Source organism: Salmo trutta, chromosome 18 (genome assembly GCF_901001165.1).
Source record: "Salmo trutta chromosome 18, fSalTru1.1, whole genome shotgun sequence".
Lineage (NCBI taxonomy): Eukaryota > Metazoa > Chordata > Actinopteri > Salmoniformes > Salmonidae > Salmo > Salmo trutta.
The window spans coordinates 14,895,441-14,923,155 of NC_042974.1; the positions used below are offsets into that span (position 1 = coordinate 14,895,441).

A 27,715-nucleotide genomic window follows, 5' to 3' on the forward strand; every position below is an offset into this window, starting at 1 on the left:
AATTTTTGTTTTTCCTGTGAATGGTGCAGTAGTCTAAGGCATTGGATCTCTGTGCGAGAAGTGTCACTACAGTCCCTGGTTTGAATCCAGGCTGTATCACATCCGGGCGTGATTGGGAATCCCATAGGGTGACACACAATTGGTCCAGCATCCTCTGGGTTTGGCCGGGGTAGGCCATCATTGTAAATAACAAGTTGTTCTTAACTGACTTGCCAAGTTAAATAAAGGTTAAATACAAATAAAAAAAAATACATTTTGGAGGGGTATTTTCCTACAAATTAATTAGCACAAAAAGTCATACAGAAATGCACAAAATCTGCTGAAATATTTGTTGTACATATTTGCACGAATTGAGTGTGATTGTGTAGCTATAGGCTACCATTAACAGAAGATTTACTCAGTGGACAAAACATTACAAACTGGTGTACCTGGAACCTACTACCATACCCTGATACACACCGGAAACTTTTGAGCATGAAAAACACGGCAGGGTTGCAGTTCTTGACGCACAAACCGGTGTACCTGGAACCTACTACCATACCTTGTTCAAAGGCACTTAAGTATTTTGTCTTTCACATTCACTCTCTTTCCATGACAGGCTGACCAGGGGAATCCAGATGAAAGCTGTGGTCCCTTACTGATGTCACTTTTTAAATCCACTTCAATGAGTGTAGATGAGGGGAGGAGATAGGTTAAAGAAGGAGTTATATTCTTTCAGACAATGAGACATGGATTGTGTATGTGTTGCATTGAGGTTGAATGTGAAAGGCAAAATACTTAAGTGCCTTTGAACAAGGTATGGTAGTAGGTTCCAGGTACACCGGTTTGTGCGTCAAGAACTGCAACCCTGCCGTGTTTTTCATGCTCAAAAGTTTCCGGTGTGTATCAAGAATGGTCCACCAACCAAAGAACGTCCAGCCAAATTGACACAACTGTGGGAAACATTGAAGCCAGCATTGGTCTGCATCCCCGTGGAACGCTTTCGACACCTTGTAGAGTGCATGCCCCAACTACTTGAGGCTGTCCTGAAGGTGTGCTTAATGTTTTGTACACTCGATGTGTATCCCGAATCCCGACCGAGCCCCGCTCCCGAAGGAGGACTGAGTTGATTCTTGACGGTAACATCTGGCCGTGTCCCCGCGCGGATTTGAACTGTCTTTTCAGGGTGGCCTGTAAATTATATAGCATTAACATTACTGATATCTTTGAAATGTGAAGTGTCTTTGTTAAATGTTCAGGCTCAAGTCGGCTAGTCTTTTTTGGCAGTCGTTGTTTTATCATTTGGTTTATCAGTTATTCATTTTAATAATAATAAGTAAAATAACTCCTACAATAACAGTATTATTTTCCAGTAACGTCGGTGCTAGGACCCCTAATTCATGTGAAGTTAGATGTCCTTTGAAGTTAAATTAAACAATGTTAGGGTTGTAATTGACTTACGTCTGCCTTGCAAAGTTGTGTTAAAATATTGCTGTAATTTAGGCCTCCTAAGATCTTGTTGATGTTTTGTCCTTTTTGATGGTTTGAAAATATTGCTAACACGATCATGCTAAAAAAGAATCGTTTTTTGTCCTCGGAAAATGGGTTTAGTTTTCATGTACCATGCATCAGTTTGTAGGCTGTTGGGCAGGCGCTGGCAGAGGTCTGTTGGCTACTAGGCTACTACAATTTACGAAAAAATACTTGATTTATTTACCAAACGTTTGTCTAATTTATTTAAGAAGAACATGTTCACCAGTTCATGAGGCTTATGAGTTCATATGCAGTAAGAAATAATAAACAAAAATTTACCTTCATGAATGAGCATTCATATGTTGCTCCAAAAACGTAAAACATGTTTAATCCACATTATAACATTCATATCCATGTGAGAGTGAAAAAGTTCTCAACAGGTATTCAAATGCGTTTATTTAATCATGAATAGCCACCTTATCAGAGCGAGCATAACGTTTGGGGACTTGTTGGTAAACTGGATCGAAAGTTCCAGCACACACAGTTTTCATTTAAAGTCGACATTTCTCTGAGTATTTACATTGAATTTAGGCCAACATGGGGTATTTGCCGTTGGCATAAAAACGTAGTTTAACATTAACAAATAACAAACGGATAGGCCAAAGTCCTCAACGAATGAAGAAAATGTTTTTCCTACAACACTTACATAAATCAAAATGAATTACTGTGTCGATTTCGATCATAATAATAGTAACATAATATATATATATTTTTTAAATCGTGTCGTTGTCATGCAACTGCTGATAATGAATGTATTGTTATCAATAATAAAGGTATGAACCATTATTAATATTAATATGTAATTAATGGCTACTTACGTTCAGTGTAAAAAAATTAAGAAGAATAATCAAGTGGCTAAGGCTATTTACTCTCCTTTGATAACCACCGCTACTTTCTTCATCTGAAATTACTTGCAAGCACAATAATCGAACTGTTTTTCTCCTTGAAAATATGGAAGGAAATATTTAACGTATAATGCAGCCTATTTGACTTATATGCAGCCTATATGGCCTATATGTTTGGCAATACAGAAGATCTGTGCCAGCAACAATTATATCAGTTGATATTGAGTTTGAGAAGACAAGATGGGTCATAACTGTAACTTCATAGTTATGCATAATAAATCATGTATTACCGTAGGCCTGTAGGATATATGACACAGAACCAGAGCAGACTACCCTATCCAATCCAATGTGTTCATATACACATTAAATAATGCTCAAAGATAAAAAGGGAATAGCACAGCTGGTGGACTTCACAGTTGCTTCGGCAAAAATAATTTGAACTCTTTAGAATTTCCTTAGTGGTTAGAATCCATAATGTCTCTTCATCCAATAAGAGCATTTATAAACCGGGTGGTTCGAGCCCTGAATGTTGATTGGCTGACAGCCGTGGTAAACAGACATTATAAACTGGGTGATTCGAGCCCTGAATGCTGATTTGGCTGAAAGCCATCGTATATCAGACCACCGGGCTGAATGACAAAACATTTACTTTTACTGTTCTAATTATGTTGGTAACCCGTTTATAAAAGCAATAAGGCACCTCAGGGATTTGTGGTATAGGGCTAAGGATTGTATCCAGGCACTCTGCATTGTCGTGGTTAAGAACAGTCCTTAGCCTTGATATATTGGTCATATAACACACCCCCTCGGGCCTTATTGCTTAAATATACCATGGCATTGTTGAATACTTGTTTCTGAATGGCTTGAAGGGCATTCTAGAGCGTGCATTATTTCCCTTTATAAACTGGGTGGTTCGAGCTCTGAATGCTGATTGTCTGACAACCATGGTATATCAGACCGTATACCAAGGGTATGACAAAACACTTATTTGGTAAACAGTTTAAAATAGCAATATGGCACCTCGGGGTTTGTGATATATGGCCAATATACCAGCCCTTATCCGTGGTATATTGCCCATATACCACATCCCCTCGGGCCTAATTGCATAAATAAGGCACATTATATTTGCATAGTAGAATTTAATGGCTATAGTTATTTTTTACATTTTTTGTTTGAGCTGCTTTTGAAAGCAAAAGTCGAATTAAAAACATTATTGGCATTGTTGAATTTGATGTTCATAATAGCAAGTCAGGACTGATGGTTTGGTTACCACGGCAACTACTGTAGTTATCTAGAAAACTTGCCAGCTACTTCAGTTAATGTTGAACACATTTCTACCGGCAAATTAACTAATTTCTAGCAGCACATTTATTAAATTATAGCCTTGGTATAAAAAGGATGATCAAGTCGGGGCTCCATGCGTTCTCTGGAAGGTCTGTTCCAAGCCGTTCATTGTTTTCCATAGAACGCTTAGCCGCTCGTTGACTATCGCTTACTTAATGATCTCAACGAGGATCCCACGCGAGCGCCCTCCCACAATCTCCTGTGATAGGTCAGTTTAGCTTGTTAATTAGCTTGCCTGCGTCAATTGGCCATGGTGATTGTCAATCAGAAGTACCGGTACGCCCTTTCGCGCTGTAAATGTCTAGTCCTCGGAGGAAGCCCTCAAACTAACAGTTTGAAGAAAGGTTTGGCGACGGTGGTGCTTGTGGAGAGAGACGGCTGGGGCTTGGAGTAGCACCACTGAAGTGCACCAGTCGTTCCTATCAATTTTCGAATTATTTCCCGTGGCTCTGGTGAATAACAATTATAGCATGCAATGACTTTGCATTCGTGGATACATCATCCGCTTTAGATTATTTGCTTGGTTTATTCTTTTTTTCGTTTTAGGTGAATGGCGAGGATACTTGAGGTACAATCGAGAGTGAGTGGTTTTGGCAATATGTGTTGCTGCAATATGGTATGCAACCTAAAGGCTTATGGAATATAGCCAGATTTCTCACAATCTGTATGCGTTCTCATTCAGCCCGGTTAAAAAGAAATTATTTCTGTTCGGCATCATGTTTTTACTCTGGGTATATATGCTTTACTCCTGCGTGGGCTACTGTGCCCCCATGCCAAGTTTGGTCGTGGACAATAACCGGGGAAAGGAGACTGGGACGGGGTCCGTGGTAGGTAAAAGGACCGAGAATAACGCCAGAGCGGACCTCATGTCCAGACTACTCCCTAGACTCCCACCCTGGGTGGATATAGAATCCGATTACGACGAACCATCCGTCCGGACCTCCTCCAGAGACCTGCTCAATAAAGAGATAGACGCGTACAGAGGAGTTGAGGACTGGGGTGAGATGGGGGGTGAGGGGCAGAGAGCTCCTGAACCCGGTGCGATGTCAAGTTTCTCCAACGACTTGGGGAGCAAGAAACTGCCGCAGGCGATCATCATCGGGGTAAAGAAAGGAGGGACGCGCGCGCTACTCGAGTTCCTCCGCGTACACCCAGACATCAGAGCGGTGGGAGCCGAGCCGCACTTCTTCGACCGCAACTACGAGAACGGACTGGAGTGGTACAGGTAAATAAATCAACATTGTATGCTCTCACGTTCGATGTGCATTAAAGATAGGCTATCAGACGTACATCAATGATTCCCATAGATCAACCAGCGCTATACAAGAAACGGTGAGGGAATAGGCATGACAGTCCTAGCTATCCATCCAGTTATTAGAGCTCAACTTCCAATAGTTGTCCATAGCAGCCTATTGCTTTTCGTTTCGTTGCCTATATCTTCCACAAACAACATATTGGATTGCAAACTGTGACGGGTTTCTTCGCATTCAAACATTCGAATATCGACTTAGTGGTATAGTTGACAATGTATTTCAATCACAGGAAAAGTTTGATTATCCTATTTATTACAAAGTTATAATCATTATAAAATTAAACAATGCATGTATAAAGGATTCGATAGCACAATTCAGGCGAATTATATCTGTGCGTTTTTACAAAATACGATTTGTATAAATAATGTATCAAATAGAACTAAATATGTCCCAAAACTCAATTTAGTTAGCTCCATAATGCATAGGCCTTGCTCATATCTTAATCTCTATTTGCCACATAAATGTATTCTAAATAAATGTTTAGAGATAATGTCATTGACCATATTTAGGCCGATAGAATATCTTTCTAAGATACAGTTGTTTACTATTATTTCAATCGATGTTTTGTTCTGTATATTTGTTAGTAGGGTGCTTTTCCAAAATCCAAGCAGTCTTGGCATCAACGTGGGGACATATGATCATCCAGTATTCAAACCTGAGTAAAACTGTAGGGTCATTGAATAGCATTAGTGAGAACAAATTCATATTTCTGTATTCATCTTTCACCATGTTCCGGTAGTAGGCTAGACTATGCCTGAATAATGAATCAATGCACGGTCACAGCCACATAGGTTAAGCTATGGGCTGTGCGGTTTCCACGTTGTGCAGTGGTCTCTATTGGACACAGTGCAACATTGCAAGTTAACGGGTTACTTTTCAGCGCTGTTGAGGTTAACCTTTGAATATAAATAAATAATTGGAATGAATACAAGCTAGTTATACATGCGTTTCTTATACTACAACGCTGAAAAGGTTAGGCAATGTGCAAGTTGTGGTCTAATGTGGAATGTAATGAATTCAAGATCGAGAAAGTATAGGCCTAATGTATTTGAAGTAAGATGTGCTTGATTACTCCAATTATTAATTAAATGTTTTTTATATCTACACATTTCAATGTAAATAAATATGCAATGTCAGGCTATACTTATTATTTTAGTTAGTCCTATTTGAGTTTGAAGAAATGATGTTAATCTTAAATAAATTCTAAACTAAGCGGATTTGTCCTAGCTCTCTCCTTCAATACAAATACATAATACATGCACTCGAATGGAACAGTAATTACTCTATAACACAATAGCACTGAGCTTCTCTGAGAACATCAATCAAACCAAAATTATTCAAACGTGTTTTAAGATGGTACCTTTACACCAGCCATTTACATTTGAACAGACAATGAGTGGGAGGAGGCCTAATATACTAGGCTAAGTAGGCTACTCTAGTATAAAGAATAAAACATTTATGCCAGAATTAATTAAATAATAAATTAATACAAAATCCCACCGACAGTACCTTGATCAATATTTGGAAATACATGACCCACACTGTCCCTCCCTCTCCTATATTATTCATGCATAATTAAACATTATTAAACAACGTGTAGAGCAAGTGTGACTTCTACCAGAAATAATGAGGACTCTACCTCGCGTTGCATTCTCTTGACTCGACCTATAAAAGAACTAGGGCCTACTCAATTGATGGCGCTTGGTTTAGTAATATAATTTAGACGTGTTTTTTAATAGGCCACTATAGTCAACGACGACTCGGCAATTGCAACTCATATCAAATCAATATAAATGGAAAATTATGTAGCCTAATCATCTTACCTAATTAAATTAGTCAAAGCAACACTTTAAAATAATGAAGTCAATGGATTAAATATGTCAATTTAATTTAAGTGAAACGTAGCCGAAAAAAACTTGAAGGTCTTTGCAGCAAAATCCGAGAGCATAGTGGATGGTTTCTTTGTCGCCTTGACCCCGGGGACATTGTTTTAGCTTAGGGAGAGTCTCTTCCTCTCTTTTCCCTGGACGCGGAGCACAACTAATAGCTTATCTGACAAGTTGATAAAAACACTTCTGGATTGCATGCCCCTCTGAATAACCGGATTTGGTGCAGTGTGGTGTGAAGAGCCGGGCTGTTAAATTTGCGAGCTGGTTGAGGGCCCCAACTAAAGCAATGAAATGAAAGAAAAAGCGGCATGAGAAACCTGGGTGTTTAGAGGGGGTGATGGGCTATATGGATTTGATTAAAAATAAAAACACTTTCTGCCGCCCAATGTATTATTCAGGGTGGGATCCAATTTGAGCTTTTGAATTTGCATTGATAGACATAGTTTACAAGTAGGCTTTATTAAACTGTGCACACTTTGGCTGAAATACGTTATTCAAATAGGGCTAGTTCTATCATTTTATTTACATTGTCCATTAACCCAATCTCCTCGTCACAATTGCATCATTTTAGAAAGAACATCCACGGGTAATAGGGAACATTGAACAGTTGGTGATAACGGTAAATGTGGACAATGGCAACGGTGGATCGGTGTTGCGGGTGTGTTCGTAAATTCAATCTGGAGTGCCAGAGTGCACTCAGACTGCGCTCTGGGTGTTCATAAATTCAGAGCGTTGGCGACTGTAACTGTGCTGCTGACAACAATTTAATGAGCTTTTTTTGCCGACGTTTACTGGTCATATTCAACATGTGTTGAACGTTCGTAAATTCATCAGTTATTCTGGGCTCGGTACACTCATATGAGAGTGCTCTGAAGTCAGGGTAGATAGCCAGAGGGAATTTACTAACGCACCCTAAATTAGAGGGGCAATGTCATAAACCCTCAAAGTTCCAGAATGGAAAGAAATTGGCAGCCACATTGGTCAGGGAGAAATCAAAACCAGTTTAATTGGAATGAATGGCAGTAGAGACATAATACAGATTTTTCTTAAACACGAAAATAAAAGAAAGGCATGGGATATATCAGAAATTGTGTAATATAATTATTGTCAATGTAAAATATTGTCACAAAGTTATAAATACAGTTTATACAGGTTTTATACACATTTTCTGTATACAAAAGCCTCTGAAATATATGTAAACAGACCATAAATGTCAACATTTTGTTCTCTTGGAAAGTTGTGAATGCTTTTATGATACAGTATCAGTAGTTGTTGCATTTACAACTTGTCTCAGTCCAATCATCAACTGATTTCAGCCAGTGTACGGCTGTGGATTGACTGCATTGTTTGAATGGAATGTTGGCATATTGGCAGCTAATTTGAAAAATGTATGTAATCATTCCCCTAAAACAGGCTGGCTAGCTAGTTAACAAACATACAGTGCAGATCAATTCTACACTATCTTATCACAGGACTGGCAAACCATGGTTGACCAACTCCCCGACCAAAATGGCTGACCTTTATCCCATCATAAGAAGGTTCATGGCCATTCTAGTATTCTAATTCTATGGTTGCAACCCTCTCTCTGACCGCTGTTTACAGAGAAAATATGACGCTGGCGGGCACCATGTCAGGAACAGATAAAATAAACACAAATGCACCTGCGTTTTATCTACTCCTGGCTGTGTTTTTTCTGGTCTCCTAGTAGTGTTTTATCTGGGCTCCTGGCTGTGTTTTATCTGGGCTCCTGGCTGTGGTTTATCTGGGCCCATAAACCCCTATCTGTTTCTATCTCTTTAGACTTATCATTTGATGGGACAATATTAACAACATTGGAACACAGTTAGATCTGTGGTCAAATTGCTGTTTAGTACATACACACACTTGTTCAGCTAACCTTGTGGGGACACACAATTCAGTCCCATTTAAAATCCTATTTTCCTTAACCTCTAACCCTAACCGGTACTCTTACCCTAACCTTAACCCAAAAACCTAACCTTAACCCTAAACCTAACCCTAGCTCCTAACCCTAAAACTAACCCTAGCTCCTAACCCTAACCCGTACTCTTACCCTAAATCTAATCCTAGCTCCTAACCCTTAACATAATTCTAACCCCCCCAAAAAATTCTAACCTTAAACCTAAACCCCTAGAAATAGCTTTTGACCTCGTGGGGACTAACAAAATGTCCCCAGTTGATCACATTTTTGTTAGTTTACTATTCTTGTGGAGACTTCTCGTCCCCACAAGAATAGTTAAACACATCCACACACACACCCACAATCTGTTCAACTGACTGAAAAGTTCAGCTGAGCTTTTCGATCTCACCCAGTTTGTCAGAAAGCGTCTCATGTTTTTAGTGTGCTGTAGTGACTCCTCTCATGCAATCACAGATGTCTATATCTGGCCACCGGTTTCTTTTTTTTTCTTCAAGGAGAAGATCAACGAAAGAGATGTGTGGGTCATTTATAAAGCGTTTTACAATAGTGTAAAGTGATTGTGTAATGCCATGATGTTCATTTGCCTTCCACTCTTATTCTCTGGCTAGTTTGTACCATCTTTGTCTCTGCGAGCCCATGGACACCTAAATTTAGCCTTGGAATTCCTCCAACTAGAGAGAGAGATTTTCTCAGTGTTATACTTTTTAGAACAGAACATGGTGTTCTACACGTAGAGATCGTATTCAATTTGTATTCTAATTCTATGGTTCTACCTCCTGGAACTGAACCTGAATGTGGATTCATTAGTTCTAGAGGTACTGTTAGGTCCATTCAGTTGGACTGTTTCCATTAGCTGCTCACAATTCATTCTTCACACTTTTCACTCTCTATTTCCTACCTTTTTACTGTTTCTTCTGTCATGTCAAAGTTTTTGTTTCCTCATCCAAATGACATGTAGATTTTATATACACCTTAGTCTACATTTGTCAAGTTGATGACAGTTGGTGGTATGTGGTGCTTCTCTTTCTGTGTTCACATTCCATACAGATGTATTGATCATGAAGGGGCTTTGATTTATAATTACCGGTTCTGTGGTTTGCTAACGTGTCGTGGGCTTTCATCTTAGCTGCTTGTCAGCTCTATGCAGTGCTGTACTGTGCTCTTTCACGGCTCCTCCCAAAAAGTGTTTTTATGATTTAACAAGTAGTTCTGAACACTTATAGCCACAAGGCCCCTTCTAACTTTCAAGCTCTAGATATGGAATCTGTCACTCTTGTGTGAATAACTGAGGAAAGATCAATCTGTACTTCTGCATAATGTCCCCAGCCTCTGCCTATAAGAAAAATAATAGTTGAGCTTTGTCTGAACAAAAGTTTATATTGAGTTTCTGGCATTCAAACTTTTTGGTCTTGAAAATAAAGTGGATTCTTCCCTTGATTTGGAGCTCTTGGGGAATGTGCAATGTTCCTTTGTTGACCGTTACTGTCTGTGGTTAATGAGTGTACTTATGACACTTGTTAACTGTCACGTTTATTATTATACATTAGGGAATGAGGGCTGTTTGAACCTCTCTGGAACCTGTATACTCAGAACAATGACACCACCATGGAGAGCTGACGTGGTGTAAACATCTATATAATGGCCCTGCATTACAAAATGGCCCTTAGTTCACCATTATATGTAAGTTATATTTTATTTAACCAGGTAGGCCAGTTGAGAACAAGTTCTCATTTACAACTGCGACCTGGCCAAGATAAAGCAAAGCAGTGCGACAAATACAACAGCACAGAGTTACACATAAACAAACGTACAGTCAACAACACAATAAAAAAATCTATATACGGTGTGTGCAAATGTAGAAGAGTAGGGAGGTAAGGCAATAAATAGACCATGGAGGCGAATTACAATTTAGTATTAACACTGGAGTGATAGATGTGCAGATGATGATGATGTGCAAGTAGAGATACTGGGGTGCAAAAGAGCAAGAGGATAAAAAACAATATGGGGATGAGGTAGTTGTGTGTGCTATTTACAGATTGGCTGTGTACAGGTACAGTGATCGGTAAGCTGCTCTGACAGCTGATGCTTAAAGTTAGAGAGGGAGATATAAGACTCCAGCTTCAGTGATTTTAGCAATTCGTTCCAGTCAATGGCAGCAGAGAACTGGAAGAAAAGGCAGCCAAAGGAAGTGTTGGCTTTGGGGATGACGAGTGAAATATACCTGCTGGAGCGCGTGATACATGTGGGTGTTGCTTTGGTGACCAGTGAGCTGAGATAAGGTGGGGCTTTACCTAGCATAGATTTATAGATGACCTGGAGCCAGTAGGTTTGGAGACGAATATGTAGTGAGGGCCAGCCAATGAGAGCATACAGGTCGCAGTGGTGGGTAGTATATGGGGGCTTTGGTGACAAAACGGATGGCTCTGTGATAGACTACATCCAGTATGCTGAGTAGAGTGTTGGAGGCTATTTTGTAAATGACATCGCCGAAGTCAAGGATCGGTAGGATAGTCAGTTTTACGAGGGTATGTTTGGCAGCATGAGTGAAGGAGGCTTTGTTGCGAAGTAGGAAGCCGATTCTAGATTTAATTTTGGATTGGAGATGCTTAATGTGAATCTGGAAGGAGAGTTTACAGTCTAACCAGACACCTAGGTATGTGTAGTTGTCCACAAGTCAGAACCGTCCAGAGTAGTGATGCTAGTCGGGCAGGAGGGTGCTGGCAGCAATCGGTTGAAGAGCACTATGTTTTACTTGCATTTAAAAGCAGTTGGAGGCCTCGGAAGGAGTGTTGTAGTAATGCCATTCCCATATAGAGATTACAATCCATTCATGTGATGTATTAAATAAATATACATAACTCAGACATAAGTCATTATTGATCATTGAAATGTGGATGGGCTTTCTCAACAATACCAAGTTAATCTGGCTGCTGTTTTGTTTGCAGTGGTTGATCAAAGGTTATGCTTCAGCCTTCTGTTGAAGGACTAGTTGGACTGAAATGGCGCCGTCCCTGAGCGGGGTGTCTTTTTGGGCCGTTGAACCTTTGTTTCCCTCCACCCCATGATAAAGAACAAAAGAAGTAAACACTTAATGGCAGCTAGCTTGGTTAGCTAGTTAGGGCCTGCTTAGAAACTTCACCACAACAAAGGGACAAGTGGAGCATTGTTCAAAAGGGGGCTTCATAGTGGAAAAATCCTGTTACGCTATCAAACTGGAGATGGTTGTGGAAGTTGGTGAGTTGATAGTTATCTATGGGCCGGCCTATCCTGCCCCCTGCGTCCAGAGACCAGACAGGGGCTCATGTCCATGTCAAGGAGAGTTCTGCTTGGATGTCTCTTCTTTATCTCTTCACCACAGGAGCACTCCTGTTTACATGTAGGTGACCCAACACATACTGTACTCTCTACTGACCTCTCCCTACTCTCTCTGGCAGGCAGAATGGCAGAAAGACCTCTCCCTTTTCTCTCTGGCAGGCAGAATGGCAGAAAGACCTCTTCCTCCTCACTGGCAGGCAGAATGGCAGAAAGTTCTCTCCCCTTTCTCTCTGGCAGGCAGAATGGCGGAAAGACCTCTCCCTTTTCTCTATGGCAGGCAGAATGGCAGAAATATCTTTCCTTTTTTTCTCTGGCAGGCAGAATGGCAGAAATTCCTCACCCTTTTCTCTCTGGCAGGCAGAATGGCAGAAAGGCCACCTGGTTTTAATGCCACGCTGGCAAAGTTAAAACTAATATGATCGAACGCAAAAGTCTGGAAGGAATGTGAGTGTTGTCCAAAAAAATAGAAACTACTGTAAATGGAGAATGATGGAGTCAGTCAACCAGTTTAAGTCTTTTCCTGTGATGAGGAAAGTCTTTGAGACGCAGCTGTGAAACACTATAATTTTCTTCTCCAGTCAAAAGAATGGTCAACACACACAGACAGACACCAAACACACACAGATGACACAAAGCCTTGTCCCTGTGTCCTTAGGGAGTAGTGTGTATTGATTAGTCTGGCCTGATTGTAGGTGAAGCGTGTAGAAGGGTTAGATGGGTTAAGGGCCTTTGACTGGAAGCCAGTGTGGCTGCTGCTGACTGACAGGCTCTATGTGCTTGACCATCTGCAGAGCAGGAAAACGCTGCTGAACCATACAGGGCTGCTGGACCCTACAGGGCTGCTGGACCTTACAGGGCTGCTGGACCCTACAGGGCTGCTGGACCTTACAGGGCTGCTGGACCCTACAGGGCTGCTGGACCCTACAGGGCTGCTGGACCTTACAGGGCTGCTGGACCCTACAGGGCTGCTGGACCTTACAGGGCTGCTGGACCCTACAGGGCTGCTGGACCCTACAGGGCTGCTGGACCTTACAGGGCTGCTGGACCCTACAGGGCTGCTGGACCCTACAGGGCTGCTGGACCCTACAGGGCTGCTGGACCTTACAGGGCTGCTGGACCCTACAGGGCTGCTGGACCCTACAGGGCTGCTGGACCTTACAGGGCTGCTGGACCTTACAGGGCTGCTGGACCCTACAGGGCTGCTGGACCTTACAGGGCTGCTGGACCCTACAGGGCTGCTGGACCCTACAGGGCTGCTGGACCTTACAGGGCTGCTGGACTGGGCTGCTGTAAGGGATTTGTCTGATGAAGTAGCTGAAATATTCTGTGAAACCCCAAACTGGAAACGGCTGCTATTACGTTGTAGTTATAGCTAGATAGGAATGTTGACTCTGCGACGGTCTGATACTTTGGCGCTCTGATGGCTTCCTGTATCCTACATCCTGGCCTTCCCTCCCTCCACAGCTCCCCTCCTCAGGGGCCAACATGGCCGACCAGCCAACCGTACCGCTGACAGCAGGTTGACATCCCCTCCTCAAAGAGCGAAAGCCGCAAACATAAAAACAAGTAGCTCGAAACCATTCCTCAGTGTTGGGTAAACTTCCCGTGGTCCCAAATGAGAGCGGATTATTTTCTTTGTGGTCAGGCTTCAACCCTCAACCCTGACTGCCCCCCCCCCCCATTCTCCCCTCCACCCCAAAATAACCCATCCTCTCTTTTCAGAATGTCTTTTCTCCATTCTCCAGCTGTGCACTCCGTCTATTGGCAAATAAGAATAGTGTCACATGTTGTGCTCTGTCCGCCCGATACTGGGCGGGTCTCCCTGCAGGCCTCAATGACCCAGAGAGCCCTTTGGTCAGCACAGAAGGGGAGAAGAGGCCCTCGCTCCCGCTGCCTAAGCCGGCATGGCCCTACTGAATGGAGGCTAGAATAGGGGTGGAGGAGGGGGCTGGATGCTGGAGAAAGGCAGCTTTGAGCTTTCATCCCCAAATTACCACCGGCTAATTGTGAAAGGGGTGACCTGGGGAGAGGGGAGTGGCAGCTAGCTAGTGCAGCATTGCGGTGGCCTGGTGGCCCATGTGAGAGCCTATTGAGGACTGACCACAACATTGGGAAGAAGATGGCCGCCACAGGCAGGAACCTCCTGCTGGAACTATGGATAAAGGACACTGAGCCTGACAGGAACTCTGTGTCGCATGCACGCACTCAAACACACACACAGCAAATAACGTTTTAAAAACTCTGACTATTGTTTGCGCTCATTCATTCACTCTGGATGAGGAGAGCAGACACTTGTTTGTCTGTCTGTTTCTTGAGAAATCATTTATGTATTCCCCCCGGGACTGGAGTCAAAGCTAGATGAGGGAGGCAAGGATGGAAAGGGAGAAGAAGAAATAATCGAAGAAGAAGATAAGCTATGGTCTTCTGAGGTAGTGATGTTCTTCCCCTCTCTCTCTCCTTGAACAGACCCTCCCTCTGTGGCGTTGGTGAATTGGGCAGTATTTAACGAGGTGATTATTTGGATGTGGGAACACATGTCAGAGCAATATCGGACCTCCCTCCTGAGTTAATGGTCATTCATTGCTGCTAAATAAACACTGTTTGGCACATTAAAAAGAGCCCAGGGGCTTGGAGTTAGAGAGAAAAACACATAAGCTTTCCTATATGCTTTGTTATTCATTAGCCTCTTTCTTACACAGCTTTCCTTCCAACACCATGGTCAGTCAGTGTTCTGTTGGCTTGCTCCCCCAGATATTAAGAGACGAGAGTGGTAGGTGAGAAAGGGGTGGGAGTGGAGGAGGAGGAGAAGGAGATGACAGTAAACCTCGACTTGTCCCAGGTATTAAGTCCCAGAGGTAACCATTAGGGTGCGGTTGAGTATTGGCAGGGAATGAGGATGGGGTAGGGGCTGGGGCTGTGAGAGGGAAAGTGAGAGTTAGGTAGCAGGGACTAGGATGTGTTCTATTTACCCTCGACCATAAAAGAGCACACCTCATTAGGAGGTCTGAGTGATTTCTCTCGCTCTCTCTTGGTCTCTCTCTCTCAATTCAATTCAAGGGCCTTTTATTTGGCATGGGAAACATATATTTACATTGCCAAAGCAAGTGAAATAGATAATAAACAAAAGTGAAATAAACAATAAAAAATGAACAGTAAACACTACACTCACAAAAATTGCAAAAGATTAGAGACATTTCAAATGTCATTATGTCTATATGCAGTGTTGTAATCATGTGCACATATTTAAAGTACAAAAGGGAAAATGAATAAACATAAATATAGGTTTTATTTACAATGGTGTTTGTTCTTCACTGGTTGCCCTTTTCTTGTGGCAACGGGTCACACATCTTGCTGCTATGATAGCACACTGTTGTATTTCACTCAATCGATATGGGAGTTTATCAACATTTGATTTGTTTTCAAATTCTTTGTGGGTCTGTGTAATCTGAGGGAAATATGTGTCTCTAATATTGTCAAATATTTGGCAGGAGGTTAGGATGTGCAGCTTAGTTTCCACATTTTATGGCGGCCTTTCTCAATAACAAGGCTATGCTCACTGAGTCTGTACGTAGTCAAAGCTTTCCTTAAGTTTGGGTCAGTCACAGTGGTCAGATATTCAGCCACTGTGTACTCTCTGTTTAGGGCCAAAGAGCATTCTAGTTTGCTCTGTTTTTTTGTAAATTCTTTCCAATGTTTCAAGTAATTATCTTTTTGTTTTCTCATGATTTGGCTGGGTCTAATTGTGTTGCTGTCTCTATCTCTCTCTCGATAGTGAATGGGCCTCAGAGGAGAACAGCTCAGCTCCAAGGCAACCCAGCCAATCAAACCCAGGGGCCAAACTCCGATTGGCTCTCTCTCTCTCGCTCTTCCTCTCTCTCTCTCTCTCTCTCTCTCTCTCTCTCTCTCTCTCTCGCTCTTCCACTCTCTGTATTGTCTCTATCTTCTGCTTTCCTTTATTTCCTGATCAATGCACTGGGTGGAGTTAGCATTCTTCCCATGCAGTGTTGTAAAGCTACACTATAGCACATGGCGGAGTTAGCATTCTTTCCCTAAACAGTTGTAAGCTACACTATAGCACTGGGTGGAGTTAGCATTCTTTCCCTAAACAGTTGTAAAGCTACAATATAGCACTGGGGGATGTTAGCATTCTTTCCCCAAACAGTTGTAAAGCTACACTATAGCGCTGGGTGGAGTTAGCATTCTTTCCCTAAACAGTTGTAAAGCTACACTATAGCACTGGGTGATGTTAGCATTCTTTCCCTAAACAGTTTTAAAGCTACACTATAGTGCTGGGTGGAGTTAGCATTCTTTCCCTAAACAGTTGTAAAGCTACACTATAGCACTGGGTGATGTTAGCATTCTTTCCCTAAACAGTTTTAAAGCTACACTATAGTGCTGGGTGGAGTTAGCATTCTTCCCATGCAGTGTTGTAAAGCTACACTATAGCACTTGGTGGAGTTAGCATTCTTTCCCTAAACAGTTGTAAAGCTACGCTATAGCACTGGGTGGAGTTAGCATTCTTTCCCTAAACAGTTGTAAAGCTACACTATAGCGCTGGGTGATGTTAGCATTCTTTCCCTAAACAGTTGTAAAGCTACGCTATAGCACTGGGTGGAGTTAGCATTCTTTCCCTAAACAGTTTTAAAGCTACACTATAGCGCTGGGTGAGGTTAGCATTCTTTCCCTAAACAGTTGTGAAGCTACACTATAGCAGTTTTCCAAACTGAACATCTAAAATTAAAAGTTCAGAGAAATCGTTTTAACTTGGACCATATTGAAAACTGATTCTGTTGAAAAACGTTCCTTAAATGAAAGCAAACGGAATGAAACAGGGATAAACATACCTGAATTTGTCCTATAAAACTCACATTTGCAACTGTTGGATTAATGATTACACCCTTGATCAGCTAGATGCAGACAAGATTGTGAAAAGAGTTATTGAAAATTCTCTCGACCTGTACATTTTCATTCATAGGCTAGGTTTAGCACCCTCATGATGGGTACAGGGAACATTTTAGTATCATGTAGTAGACTAAACCTATCAATGTTACATTGAACTGGGTGAATGGAATATGAATGACAGTAATCCAACATGCTATAATAGAAATAAGGCCATGCCCATCTTAAATGGCACCGACCGCCACTGGTGTGTATATGTAGAGGAAATGTCTGCGCAGAGTAGATTTACTTGTTGGCATGGCTCACTATTGCAGTGTCAGGTATACCTTATTTTGTATCACATGTCAATCATGTGAGCTACATAGGGAATAGGTGGACATTTGGGACAGATCCTAGGTGGGCAAAATGTGTAAAGCATAAATGAGAGGAGGAAGTGAAGGGGGCACATTCTATCCCCACCCCTCCACTCCCCTACTCCCCCACCACCGTTCTCCCCCACCCCCCTACTCCCCCACCATCCTCACTGTTTTATTTATACCACATGGAGGGCTGCCTCTGCTTACCACAGTCCTTTTATTAACACTCAGTGATGTCACTCACCCTGCATGGCCACATGCATGTAAGAAATTGTTCTAACCTGGACCAGATTCCCTCTCTGTGTGTTCAGTTGGACTGTTTGAAGTTAATATGCAGGTTGTTCCTGTAAGAGAGAGCAGAGTTGAGTGGAGCTTTGCTGAATTGTTGGACAAATCCCGGGACAATGTTGATTTACTGAGCAGCAAGGTATGCACCTTTACCTCTGCAAACCCCCACCAGAACAATTTGAATAAAATAAATACACAAATTAGATACAGCAGGGGTATTCAACCTGGGGTCCGCGAGAAATGAAATGATGATATATACACTACCGGTCAAAAGTTTTAGAACACCTACTCATTCAAGGATTTTTCTTTATTTTTGCTATTTTCTACATCGTATAATAATAGTGAAGACATCAAAGCTATGAAATAACACATATGGAATCATGTAGTAACCAAAAAAGTGTTAAATTAAACAAATAAAAATACATTTCTATTTTTGAGATTATTCAAAAAGTCACCCTTGCCTTGATGACAGCTTTGCACACTCTTGGCATTCTCTCAACCAGCTTCACCTGGAATGCATTTCCAACAGTCTTGAACGAGTTTCCACATATACTGAGCACTTGTTGGCTGATTTTCCTTCACGCTGTGGTCAGACTCATCCCAAACCATCTGAATTTGGTTGAGGTCAGGGGATTGTGGAGGCCAGGTTATCTGATGCAGCACTCCATCACTCTCCTTCTTGGTAAAATAGCCCTTACAGAGCCTGGAGGTGTATTGGGTCATTGTCCTGTTGAAAAACAAATGATAGCCCCACTATGCCCAAACCAGATGGGATGGCTGTCACGTCTTGACCAGCAGAGGGAGTAGTTGTTTAGTATTGTGGTCAGGACGTGGCAGAAGTACTGGGTATGTGTTTGTCTAGTATTTCTGTTTCTATGTTGGTCTGTGTGGCTCCCGATCAGGGACAGCTGGTTATCGTTGTTCCTGATTGGGAGTCATATATTAGGAGTGTGTTTGTCACCTGGTTTTTGTGGGTTGTTGAATATTTGGCACTGCTAGTGAATGTATAGCCTGTGAGATTGTCACTAGTCGTTCTTGTTTATTGTTTTCCCGTGTATGCTTTATTCAAAATAAATATAAAGATGAGTATTCACATCCCGGCTGCGTTTTGGTCGATTCAACACGGCTACACCTGTGACAGAACAATCCACCTTAAAAGGACCAAGCAGCGGAGGAAATCTGGTGAGGACCGGGGAACACGGCTGGTAAGGGAGCCCGAGAGGCAGCCCCAATAATTTTTTGGGGGAGGGCACAAGGGTAGTTTGGCTGGGCGAGGATGGAGCCCCAGGCCAGCTCCCCGTACCCTTTTAGGGCAGAGACATACTGGACAGGTCCCGTGCTTTGGGGTGATGGGTGCTGTGGCGAGGCCGGGTATTTTCAGGCCGGTACGCGGAGTACCAGTGCCCCGCATGTGCCAGGGGAAAGTGGGCATCCAGCCAGTAGGGGTGATGCCAGTCCTGCGCTCGAGACCGCCAGTGCGCCTCTACGGTCCAGTGTTTCCCGCTACACGCACTAGCCTTGAGGTGCGTGTCTCCAGGCTGGCATGTCCAGTACCAGCCCCACGCATCAGGCTTCTAGTGCGTCAGCCCAGCCACGCCAGTCTGGAGCCGCCAGAGCCGCCCGCCAGTCTGGAGCCGCCAGAGCCGCCCGCCAGTCTGGAGCCGCCAGAGTCTGGAGCCTCCAATATCCAATGATAGGGCGTGGCGCGAATTACAAACTCCTCAAAAATCCTAAAACTTCAATTTTTCAAACATATGACTATTTTACACCATTTTAAAGAAAAGACTCTCCTTTATCTAACCACATTGTCCGATTTCAAAAAGGCTTTACAACGAAAGCAAAACATTAGATTATGTCAGGAGAATACCCAGCCAGAAATAATCACACACCCATTTTTCAAGCTAGCATATAATGTCACAAAAACCAAAACCACAGCTAAATGCAGCACTAACCTTTGATGATCTTCACCAGATGACACTCCTAGGACATTATGTTATACAATACATGCATGTTTTTTTCAATCAAGTTCATATTTATATCAAAAAACAGCTTTTTACATTAGCATGTGATGTTCAGAACTAGCATACCCACTGAAACTTCCTGTGAATTTACGAAATTACTCACGATAGACGTTCACAAAAAACATAACAATTATTTTAAGAATTATAGATACAGAACTCCTTTATGCAATCGCTATGTCAGATTTTAAAATAGCTTTTCGGTGAAAGTACATTTTGCAATATTCTGAGTAGATAGCCCGCCATCATGGCTAGCTATTTTGACACCCACCAAGTTTGGCACTCACCAAACTCAGATTTACTATAAGAAACATTGGATTACCTTTGCTGTTCTTCGTCAGAATGCACTCCCAGGACTTCTACTTTACACCCAATGTTGTTTTGGTTCCAAATAATCCATTGTTATAGCCAAATAGCTGCGTTTTGTTCTTGCGTTCAAGACACTATCCGAAGGGTGACGCGCCGGCGCGTATCGTGACAAAAAAATTTGAAATATTCCATTACCGTACTTCGAAGCATGTTAAACGCTGTTTAAAATCAACTTTTATTCGATTTTTCTTGTAAAATAGCGATAATATTCCGACCGGGAGACGTCGTTTTCATGCAAAGACTGAAAATGTAAAATGGACTCTTCACGTGCACGCGCACGCCCGTTTCATTGTTCTCAGATCGACCACTATCCAAATGCGCTACTGTTTTTCAGCCAGGGACTGCATAGTCATCATTCCCCGTTCTGGCGTCTTCTGAGAGCCTATGGGAGCCTTAGAAAATGTCACGTTACAGCAGAGATCCTCTGTTTTCGATAAAGAGGCTATAGAAGGCCAAGAAATGGTCAGAGAGGGCACTTCCTGTATAGAATCTTCTCAGGTTTTGGCCTGCCGTATGAGTTCTGTTATACTCACAGACACCATTCAAACAGTTTTAGAAACTTTAGGGTGTTTTCTATCCAAATCAAACAATTATATGCATATTCTAGTTTCTGGGCAGGAGTAATAACCAGATTATATTAGGTACGTTTTTTATCCGGCCGTGAAAATACTGCCCCCTATCCTAAACAGGTTAAGAAGGAAAGAAATCCCCCAAATTAACTTTGAACAAGGCACACCTGTTCATTGAAATGCATTCTAGGTGACTACCTCATGAAGCTGGTTGAGGGAATTCCAAGAGTGTACAAATCTGTCATCAAGGCAAAGGGTGGCTATTTGAATAATCTCAAATCTCAAATATATTTTGATCTGTTTAACACTTTTTTGGTTACTACATGATTCCATATGTGTTATTTCATAGTTTTGATTTCTTCACTATTATTCTACAATGTAGAAAGTAGTAAAAATAAAGAAAAACTCTTGAATGAGTAGGTGTTCTAAAACTTTTGACCGGTGGTTTACACTAAACAAAAAATATAAACGCAACATGTAAAGTATTGGTCCCATGTTTCATGAGATGAAATAAAAGATGCCAGAAATGTTCCATACACACAAAAAGCGTATTTCTCTTTTACATCCACTTTAGTGAGCGTATCTCCTTTGCCAAGATAATTTTACATTTAATAAATGTAGCAGACACTTATCCAGAGCAACTGACTTGTCCCCCGTGGGAATTGAACCCACAACCCTGCTATTGCAAGCCTCATGATCTACCAACTGAGCCACACGGGACCACCTGACAGGTGTGGCATATCAAGAAGTTGAATAAACAGGTGCACCTTGTGCTAGGGACAATAAAACGGCACTCTAAAATAATCATGTTTTGGTCACAAAACACGATGCCATAGATGTCTCAAGTTTTGAGGGAGTGTGCAATTGACATGCTGACTGTAAGAATGTTCACCAGAGCTGTTGCCAGAGAATTTAATATTAATTAATTTCTCTACCAGCGTTAGAGAATTTGGCAGTACGTCCAACCAGCTTCACAAGCGCAGACCACATGTAACCACGCCAGCCCAGGACCTCCACATCCGGCTTCTTCACCTGCAGGATTGTCTGAGACCAGCCACCCGGACAGCTGATGAATGTGAGGAGTACTTCTGTCTGTAATAAAACCCATTTTTGGGCAAAAACTAATTCTTATTGGTTGGTTCTGGCTCCCCAGTGGGAAGGCCTTTTCTTTTTTTGCTAATGTCCCTGGGTTGCCGGTTTGCCTGCGAGGGGGTCACTGGGCAAGGAAAGGTTGAAGACCCCTGAGACACAGGACTGGACTAACTTTGGCAGGAATAGTTTGAGTTTCCTAAATAATTGTGTGAGAAAAATAAACTATCATATAGTGAGACAACAGGTTCTTATTATCCTGTGGAACTGAGCACAGAAAAGCACAGCAAGACGTACGTGAGGTAAAAAGACAGTGAAGAAGTACTGTATAACAGTTGAAAAGTCTTGTGAAAACAAACTGTAAAGTGTTCTGGCCAAGGCTCACATATTTTGTTGGCAGGACCCATTTCTCAAATGTCTTTTTCACAACTTAGATTTTTTTTGGTCTTTCTGGCATGGAGTGTGGGCGGATCATGTTTCGCTGCGAACCATGAGGCCCTCGCTAGAGACAGCGGAGGGCGAAAAGAAAACATTTGTCATCGTGCTGCCGACGGTTATCCGACATACAAATGAAATAATGAAACCCTGAAACCTCGCTCCATCTTGGACATCAACGCTGGCCGATAACTGGAACTTGCAGCAGTTAGTTATCAACGTGTGCCCCGACCATCTCACTATACTTAACCACAATTTATCTTGTCTTCGGGATGCACTGAGATATCATAGCAGACATTATCTAGGCTATCATCCAAGACCGAGCTTTAAAACTGCCTGAGGATCCAAGAGCACAACAACACTGCTGTCATTATTCTCCTCACAAATGAACAGCTTAATTGTCACTTGTGTTACTATTGCCACACAACACTAATTATATGTTAGCCAGAGAGACTTCTTGTCTTGAGGAATTTGTACACCATTAACCCACACCACAGCTGTACTGTCTGGGAGTAATGGAGGAGAGACATGTCATGGTGAACACACACACACACACACACACACACACACACACACACACACACACACACACACACACACACACACACACACACACACACACACACACACACACACACACACACACACACACATATGAATATGGATCCCTGTACACTGACTGACAAGGAGGAAAGCCCCTCGTTTTGTAGCTCACCTGCCTTTAAAAAGTGCTCAGGCAGTTATGGATGTCAGCCAATTCAAACAGGATGAAGAGTAGCGAGTGTGTATATATACGTGTGTGTGTGTGTGTGTGTGTGTGTGTGTGTGTGTGTGTGTGTGTGTGTGTGTGTGTGTGTGTGTACTCTACCGGTCAAATTTTTAGAACATCTACTCATTCAAGGGTTTTTCTTTATTTTTACTATTTTCTACATTGTAGAATAATAGTGAACACATCAAAACTATGAAATAACACATATGGAATCATTCTTTAATGAACAAAGTGTTAAACAAATCAAAATATATTTTATACTTGAGATTCTTCAAATAGCCACCCTTTGCACACTCGTGGCATTCTCTCAACCAGCTTCACACTGTCTTGAAGGTGTTCCCACATATCCTGAGCACTTGTTGGCTGCTTTTCCTTCACTCTGCGGTCCGACTCATCCCAAACCATCTTACTTTGGTTGAGGTCGGGTTATTGTGGAGGCCAGGTCATCTGATGCAGCACTCCATCACTCTCCTTCTTGGTAAAATAGCCCTTATACAGCCTGGAGGTGTGATGGGTCATTGTCCTGTTGAAAAACAAATGTTAGTCCCACTAAGCCCAAACCAGATGGGATGGCGTATCGCTGCAGAATGCTGTGGTAGCCATGCTGGTTAAGTGTGCCTTGAAATCTAAATAAATCACACACTGTGTCACCAGTAAAGCACCATCACACCTCCTCCTCCATGCTTTACGGTGAAAAATATACATGCATCTGTTCACCCACGCTTCGTCTTACAAAGACACGGCGGTTGGAACTAAAATATCTCAAATTTGGGCTCCAGACCAAAGAACAAATTTCCACTGGTCTAATGTACATTGCTGGTGTTTCTTGGCCCAAGCAAGTCTCTTCTTATTATTGATGTCCTTTAGTAGTGGTTTTCTTGCAGCAAATCGACCATGAAGGTCTGATTCACACGGTCTCCTCTGAGCAATTGATGTTGAAATGTATCTGTTACTTGAACTCTGTGAATCATTTATTTGGGCTGCAATTTCTGAGACTGCTAACTCTAATGAACTTATCCTCTGCAGCAGAGATAACTCTGCGTCTTCCATTCCTTTGGCGGACCTCATGAGAACCAGTTTCATTATAGCGCTTGATGTTTTTTGCACTGCACTTGAAGAAACGTTCAAAGTTCTTGAAATGTTCCGTATTGACTGACATTCATTAACTAAGGCTAGGCGTCCCGCTAGCGGGACAACTTCCGGTGAAACTGGAGGGCACGCAATTCAAATAAATAATCGTAAAAGTTATGGATATTAAACATTTAGGTACATACAATTGTCTTATATTGGTTAAAAGCTTAAATTCTTGTTAATCTAACTGCACTGTCCGATTTACAGTAGGCTTTACAGTGAAAGCCTGCCACGCGATTGTTTTGAGGACGGCGCCCCACATCAAAATATTTTTCCACCGGCACAGGTTTCATAAATTCAGAAATAGCGATTAAGTATTCACTTACTTTTTGAAAATCTTCCTCTGATTTGTCATCCAAATGGTCCCAGCTATAACATGTAGTGTCGTTTTGTTAGATAAAATCCTTCTTTATATTCCAAAAAGTCTGTTTAGTTGGCACCATCGATTTGAGTAATCCACTCGTTCAACATGCCAAGACAGGAATCAGAAAATGTACCCCTAAATATGTTTGTATTTAATCCTCAGATACCCTAAATGTAATTAAACTATAACATTTAGTACGGAAAGAGGTATGTTCAATAGGAAAGCGATATTACAGTGAGGGAAAAAAGTATTTGATCCCCTGCTGATTATGTACGTTTGCCCACTGACAAAGAAATTATCAGTCTATAATTTTAATGGTAGGTTTATTCGAGGAGTGATAGACAGAATAACAATAAAAAAATCCAGAAAAACGCATCTCAAAAATGTTATAAAATTATTTGCATTTTATTGAGGGAAATAAGTCAGCCTCGAAACCGTAATGACTTGGAGAAGATCTGCAAAGAGTGGGACAAAATCCCTCCTGAGATGTGTGCAAACCTGGTGGCCAACTACAAGAAACGTCTGACCTCTGTGATTGCCAACCCCTCTGCAAAACATGACTTAGTACTTGGTGGCAAAACCCTTGTTGGCAATCACAGAGTTCAGACGTTGCTTGTAGTTGGCCACCAGGTTTGCACACATCTCAGGAGGGATTTTGTCCCACTCTTTGCAGATCTTCTCCAAGTCATTACGGTTTCGAGGCTGACGTTTGGCAACTCGAACCTTCAGCTCCCTCCACAGATTTTCTATGGGATTAAGGTCTGGAGACTGGCTAGGCCACTCCAGGACCTTAATGTGCTTCTTCTTGAGCCACTTCTTTGTTGCCTTGGCCATGTGTTTTGGGTCATTGTCATGCTGGAATACCCATTCACGACCCATTTTCAATGCCCTGGCTGAGGGAAGGAGGTTCACACCCAAGATATGATGGTACGTGGCGACGTCCATTGTCCCTTTGATGCGGTGAAGTTGTCCTGGCCCCTTAGCAGAAAAACACCCCCAAAGCATAATGTTTCCACCTCCATGTTTGACGGTGGGGATGGTGTTCTTGGGGTCATAGGCAACATTCCTCCTCCTCCAAACACGGCGAGTTGAGTTGATGCTAAAGAGCTCCATTTTGGTCTCATCTGACCACAACACTTTCACCCAGTTGTCCTCTGAATCATTCAGATGTTCACTGGCAAACTTCAAACTTCAGTATATGTGCTTTCTTGAGCAGGGGGACCTTGCGGGCGCTGCAGGATTTCAGTCCTTCACGGCGTAGTGTGTTACCAATTGTTTTCTTGGTGACTATGGTCCCAGCTGCCTTGAGATCATTGACAAGATCCTCCCGTGTAGTTCTGGGCTGATTCCTCACCGTTCTCATGATCATTGCAACTCCATAAGGTGACATCTTGCATGGAGCCCCAGGCCGAGGGAGATTGACAGTTCTTTTGTGTTTCTTCCATTTGCGAATAATCGCACCAACTGTTGTCACCTTCTCACCAAGCTGCTTGGCGATGGTCTTGTAGCCCATTCCAGCCTTGTGTAGGTCTAAAATCTTGTCCCTGACATCCTTGGAGAGCTCTTTGGTCTTGGCCATGGTGGAGAGTTTGGAATCTGATTGATTGATTGCTTCTGTGGACAGTTATTTTTATATAGGTAACACGCTGAGATTAGGAGCACTCCCTTTAAGAGTGTGCTCCTAATCTCAGCTCGTTACCTGTATAAAAGACACCTGGGAGCCAGAAATATTTCTGATTGAGAGGGTGTCAAATACTTATTTCCCTCGTTAAAATGCAAATCAATTTATAACATTTTTGACATTCGTTTTTCTTGATTTTTTGTTGTTATTATTCTGTCTCTCACTGTTCAAATAAACCTACCATTAAAATTATAGACTGATAATTTCTTTGTCAGTTGGCAAACGTACAAAATCAGCAGGGGATCAAATACTTTTTTCCCTCACTGTAGCAGGTGAGCGTCCTCTTCATCACGCACGCATATACGCATTTCCAAGTCTGTGTCCCTGTAGTAAAACTCATATTTCTTACTCGTTTTGGAAGAAACAAGCCTGAAACCTTGAACAAAGACTACTGACACCCAGTGGAAGCCATAGGAATTGCATACTGGGAGCTAGATTTTATTATTTCCCTAGACGTTCCATTGGAAGAGCATGGGCTCTCAATTCTTTTTATTCTGGTTGGTTTTTCATTGGATTTTCTCCTACCTTATCTATTGTGTTATAGTCTCCTGCATTATTTTAAAATTTCTACAAACTTCAGAGTGTTTTCTTTCCAATGGTACCAATTATTGCATATCCTGGCTTCAGGGCCTGAGCAACAGGCAGTTTACTTTGGGCACGTCAGTCAGACGGAAATTGAGAAAAATAGACCCTAGCCTGAAGAAGAAGTAATGATGGACAGTCATTTCTCTTTGCTAATTTGAACTGTTCTTGCCATAACATTGACTTGGTCTTTTACCAAATAGGGCTATATTCTGTATACCACCCCTATCTTTTCACAACACAAATGCATTAAGAAGGAAAGAAATTCCACAAATTAACTTTTTAAGAATGCACATCTGTTAATTGAAATGCATTCCATGTGACTACCTCATGAAGCTGGTTGAGAGAATGCCAAGAGTGTACAAATCTGTCATCAAGGCAAAGGGTGGCTATTTGAATAATCTCAAATATAAAATATATTTTGATTTGTTTAACACTTTTTTGATTGCTACAGGATTCCATATGTGTTATTTCATAGTTTTGATGTGTTCACTATTATTCTACAATGTAGAAAGTAGTAAAAATAAATAAAAACCCTAGATTGAGTAGGTGTTCTAAAACTTTTGACCAGTAGTCAGTCAGTCAGTCAGTCAGTCAGTCAGTCAGTCAGTCAGTCAGTCAGTCAGTCAGTCAGTCAGTCAGTCAGTCAGTCAGTCAGTCAGTCAGTCAGTCAGTCAGTCAGTCTGTCTGTCTGTCTGTCTGTCTGTCTGTCTGTCTGTCTGTCTGTCTGTCTGTCTGTCTGTCTGTCTGTCTGTCTGTCTGTCTGTCTGTCTGTCTGTCTGTCTGTCTGTCTGTAATGGGGATGGTGACATGTATGTTCCTCTATAGTCTGTTTCATGGTCTATAAACAGCGTCATGGCTGTTTATAGACCAGCGATTCAGGGTTGTATCCAGACCAGAGAGCCAGGGCTGTATCCAGACCAGAGAGCCAGGGCTGTATCCAGACCAGAGAGCCAGGGCTGTATCCATACCAGAGAGCCAGGGCTGTATCCAGACCAGAGAGCCAGG

General features: G+C 42.1%; 1 protein-coding gene across 1 annotated transcript in view; it reads left to right on the plus strand.

The window, feature by feature from the left end:
- The first annotated feature begins 4,014 nt into the window (after positions 1–4,014).
- LOC115152876 (heparan sulfate glucosamine 3-O-sulfotransferase 3B1) overlaps positions 4,015–27,715 on the plus strand; it is a 44,979-nt gene continuing 21,278 nt past the window's right edge. The window contains exon 1 of the mRNA XM_029697766.1: positions 4,015–4,926. Coding sequence (XP_029553626.1) covers positions 4,337–4,926 — 590 coding nt within the window. The 5' untranslated portion in view covers positions 4,015–4,336. The remainder of the gene's footprint in view (positions 4,927–27,715) is intronic.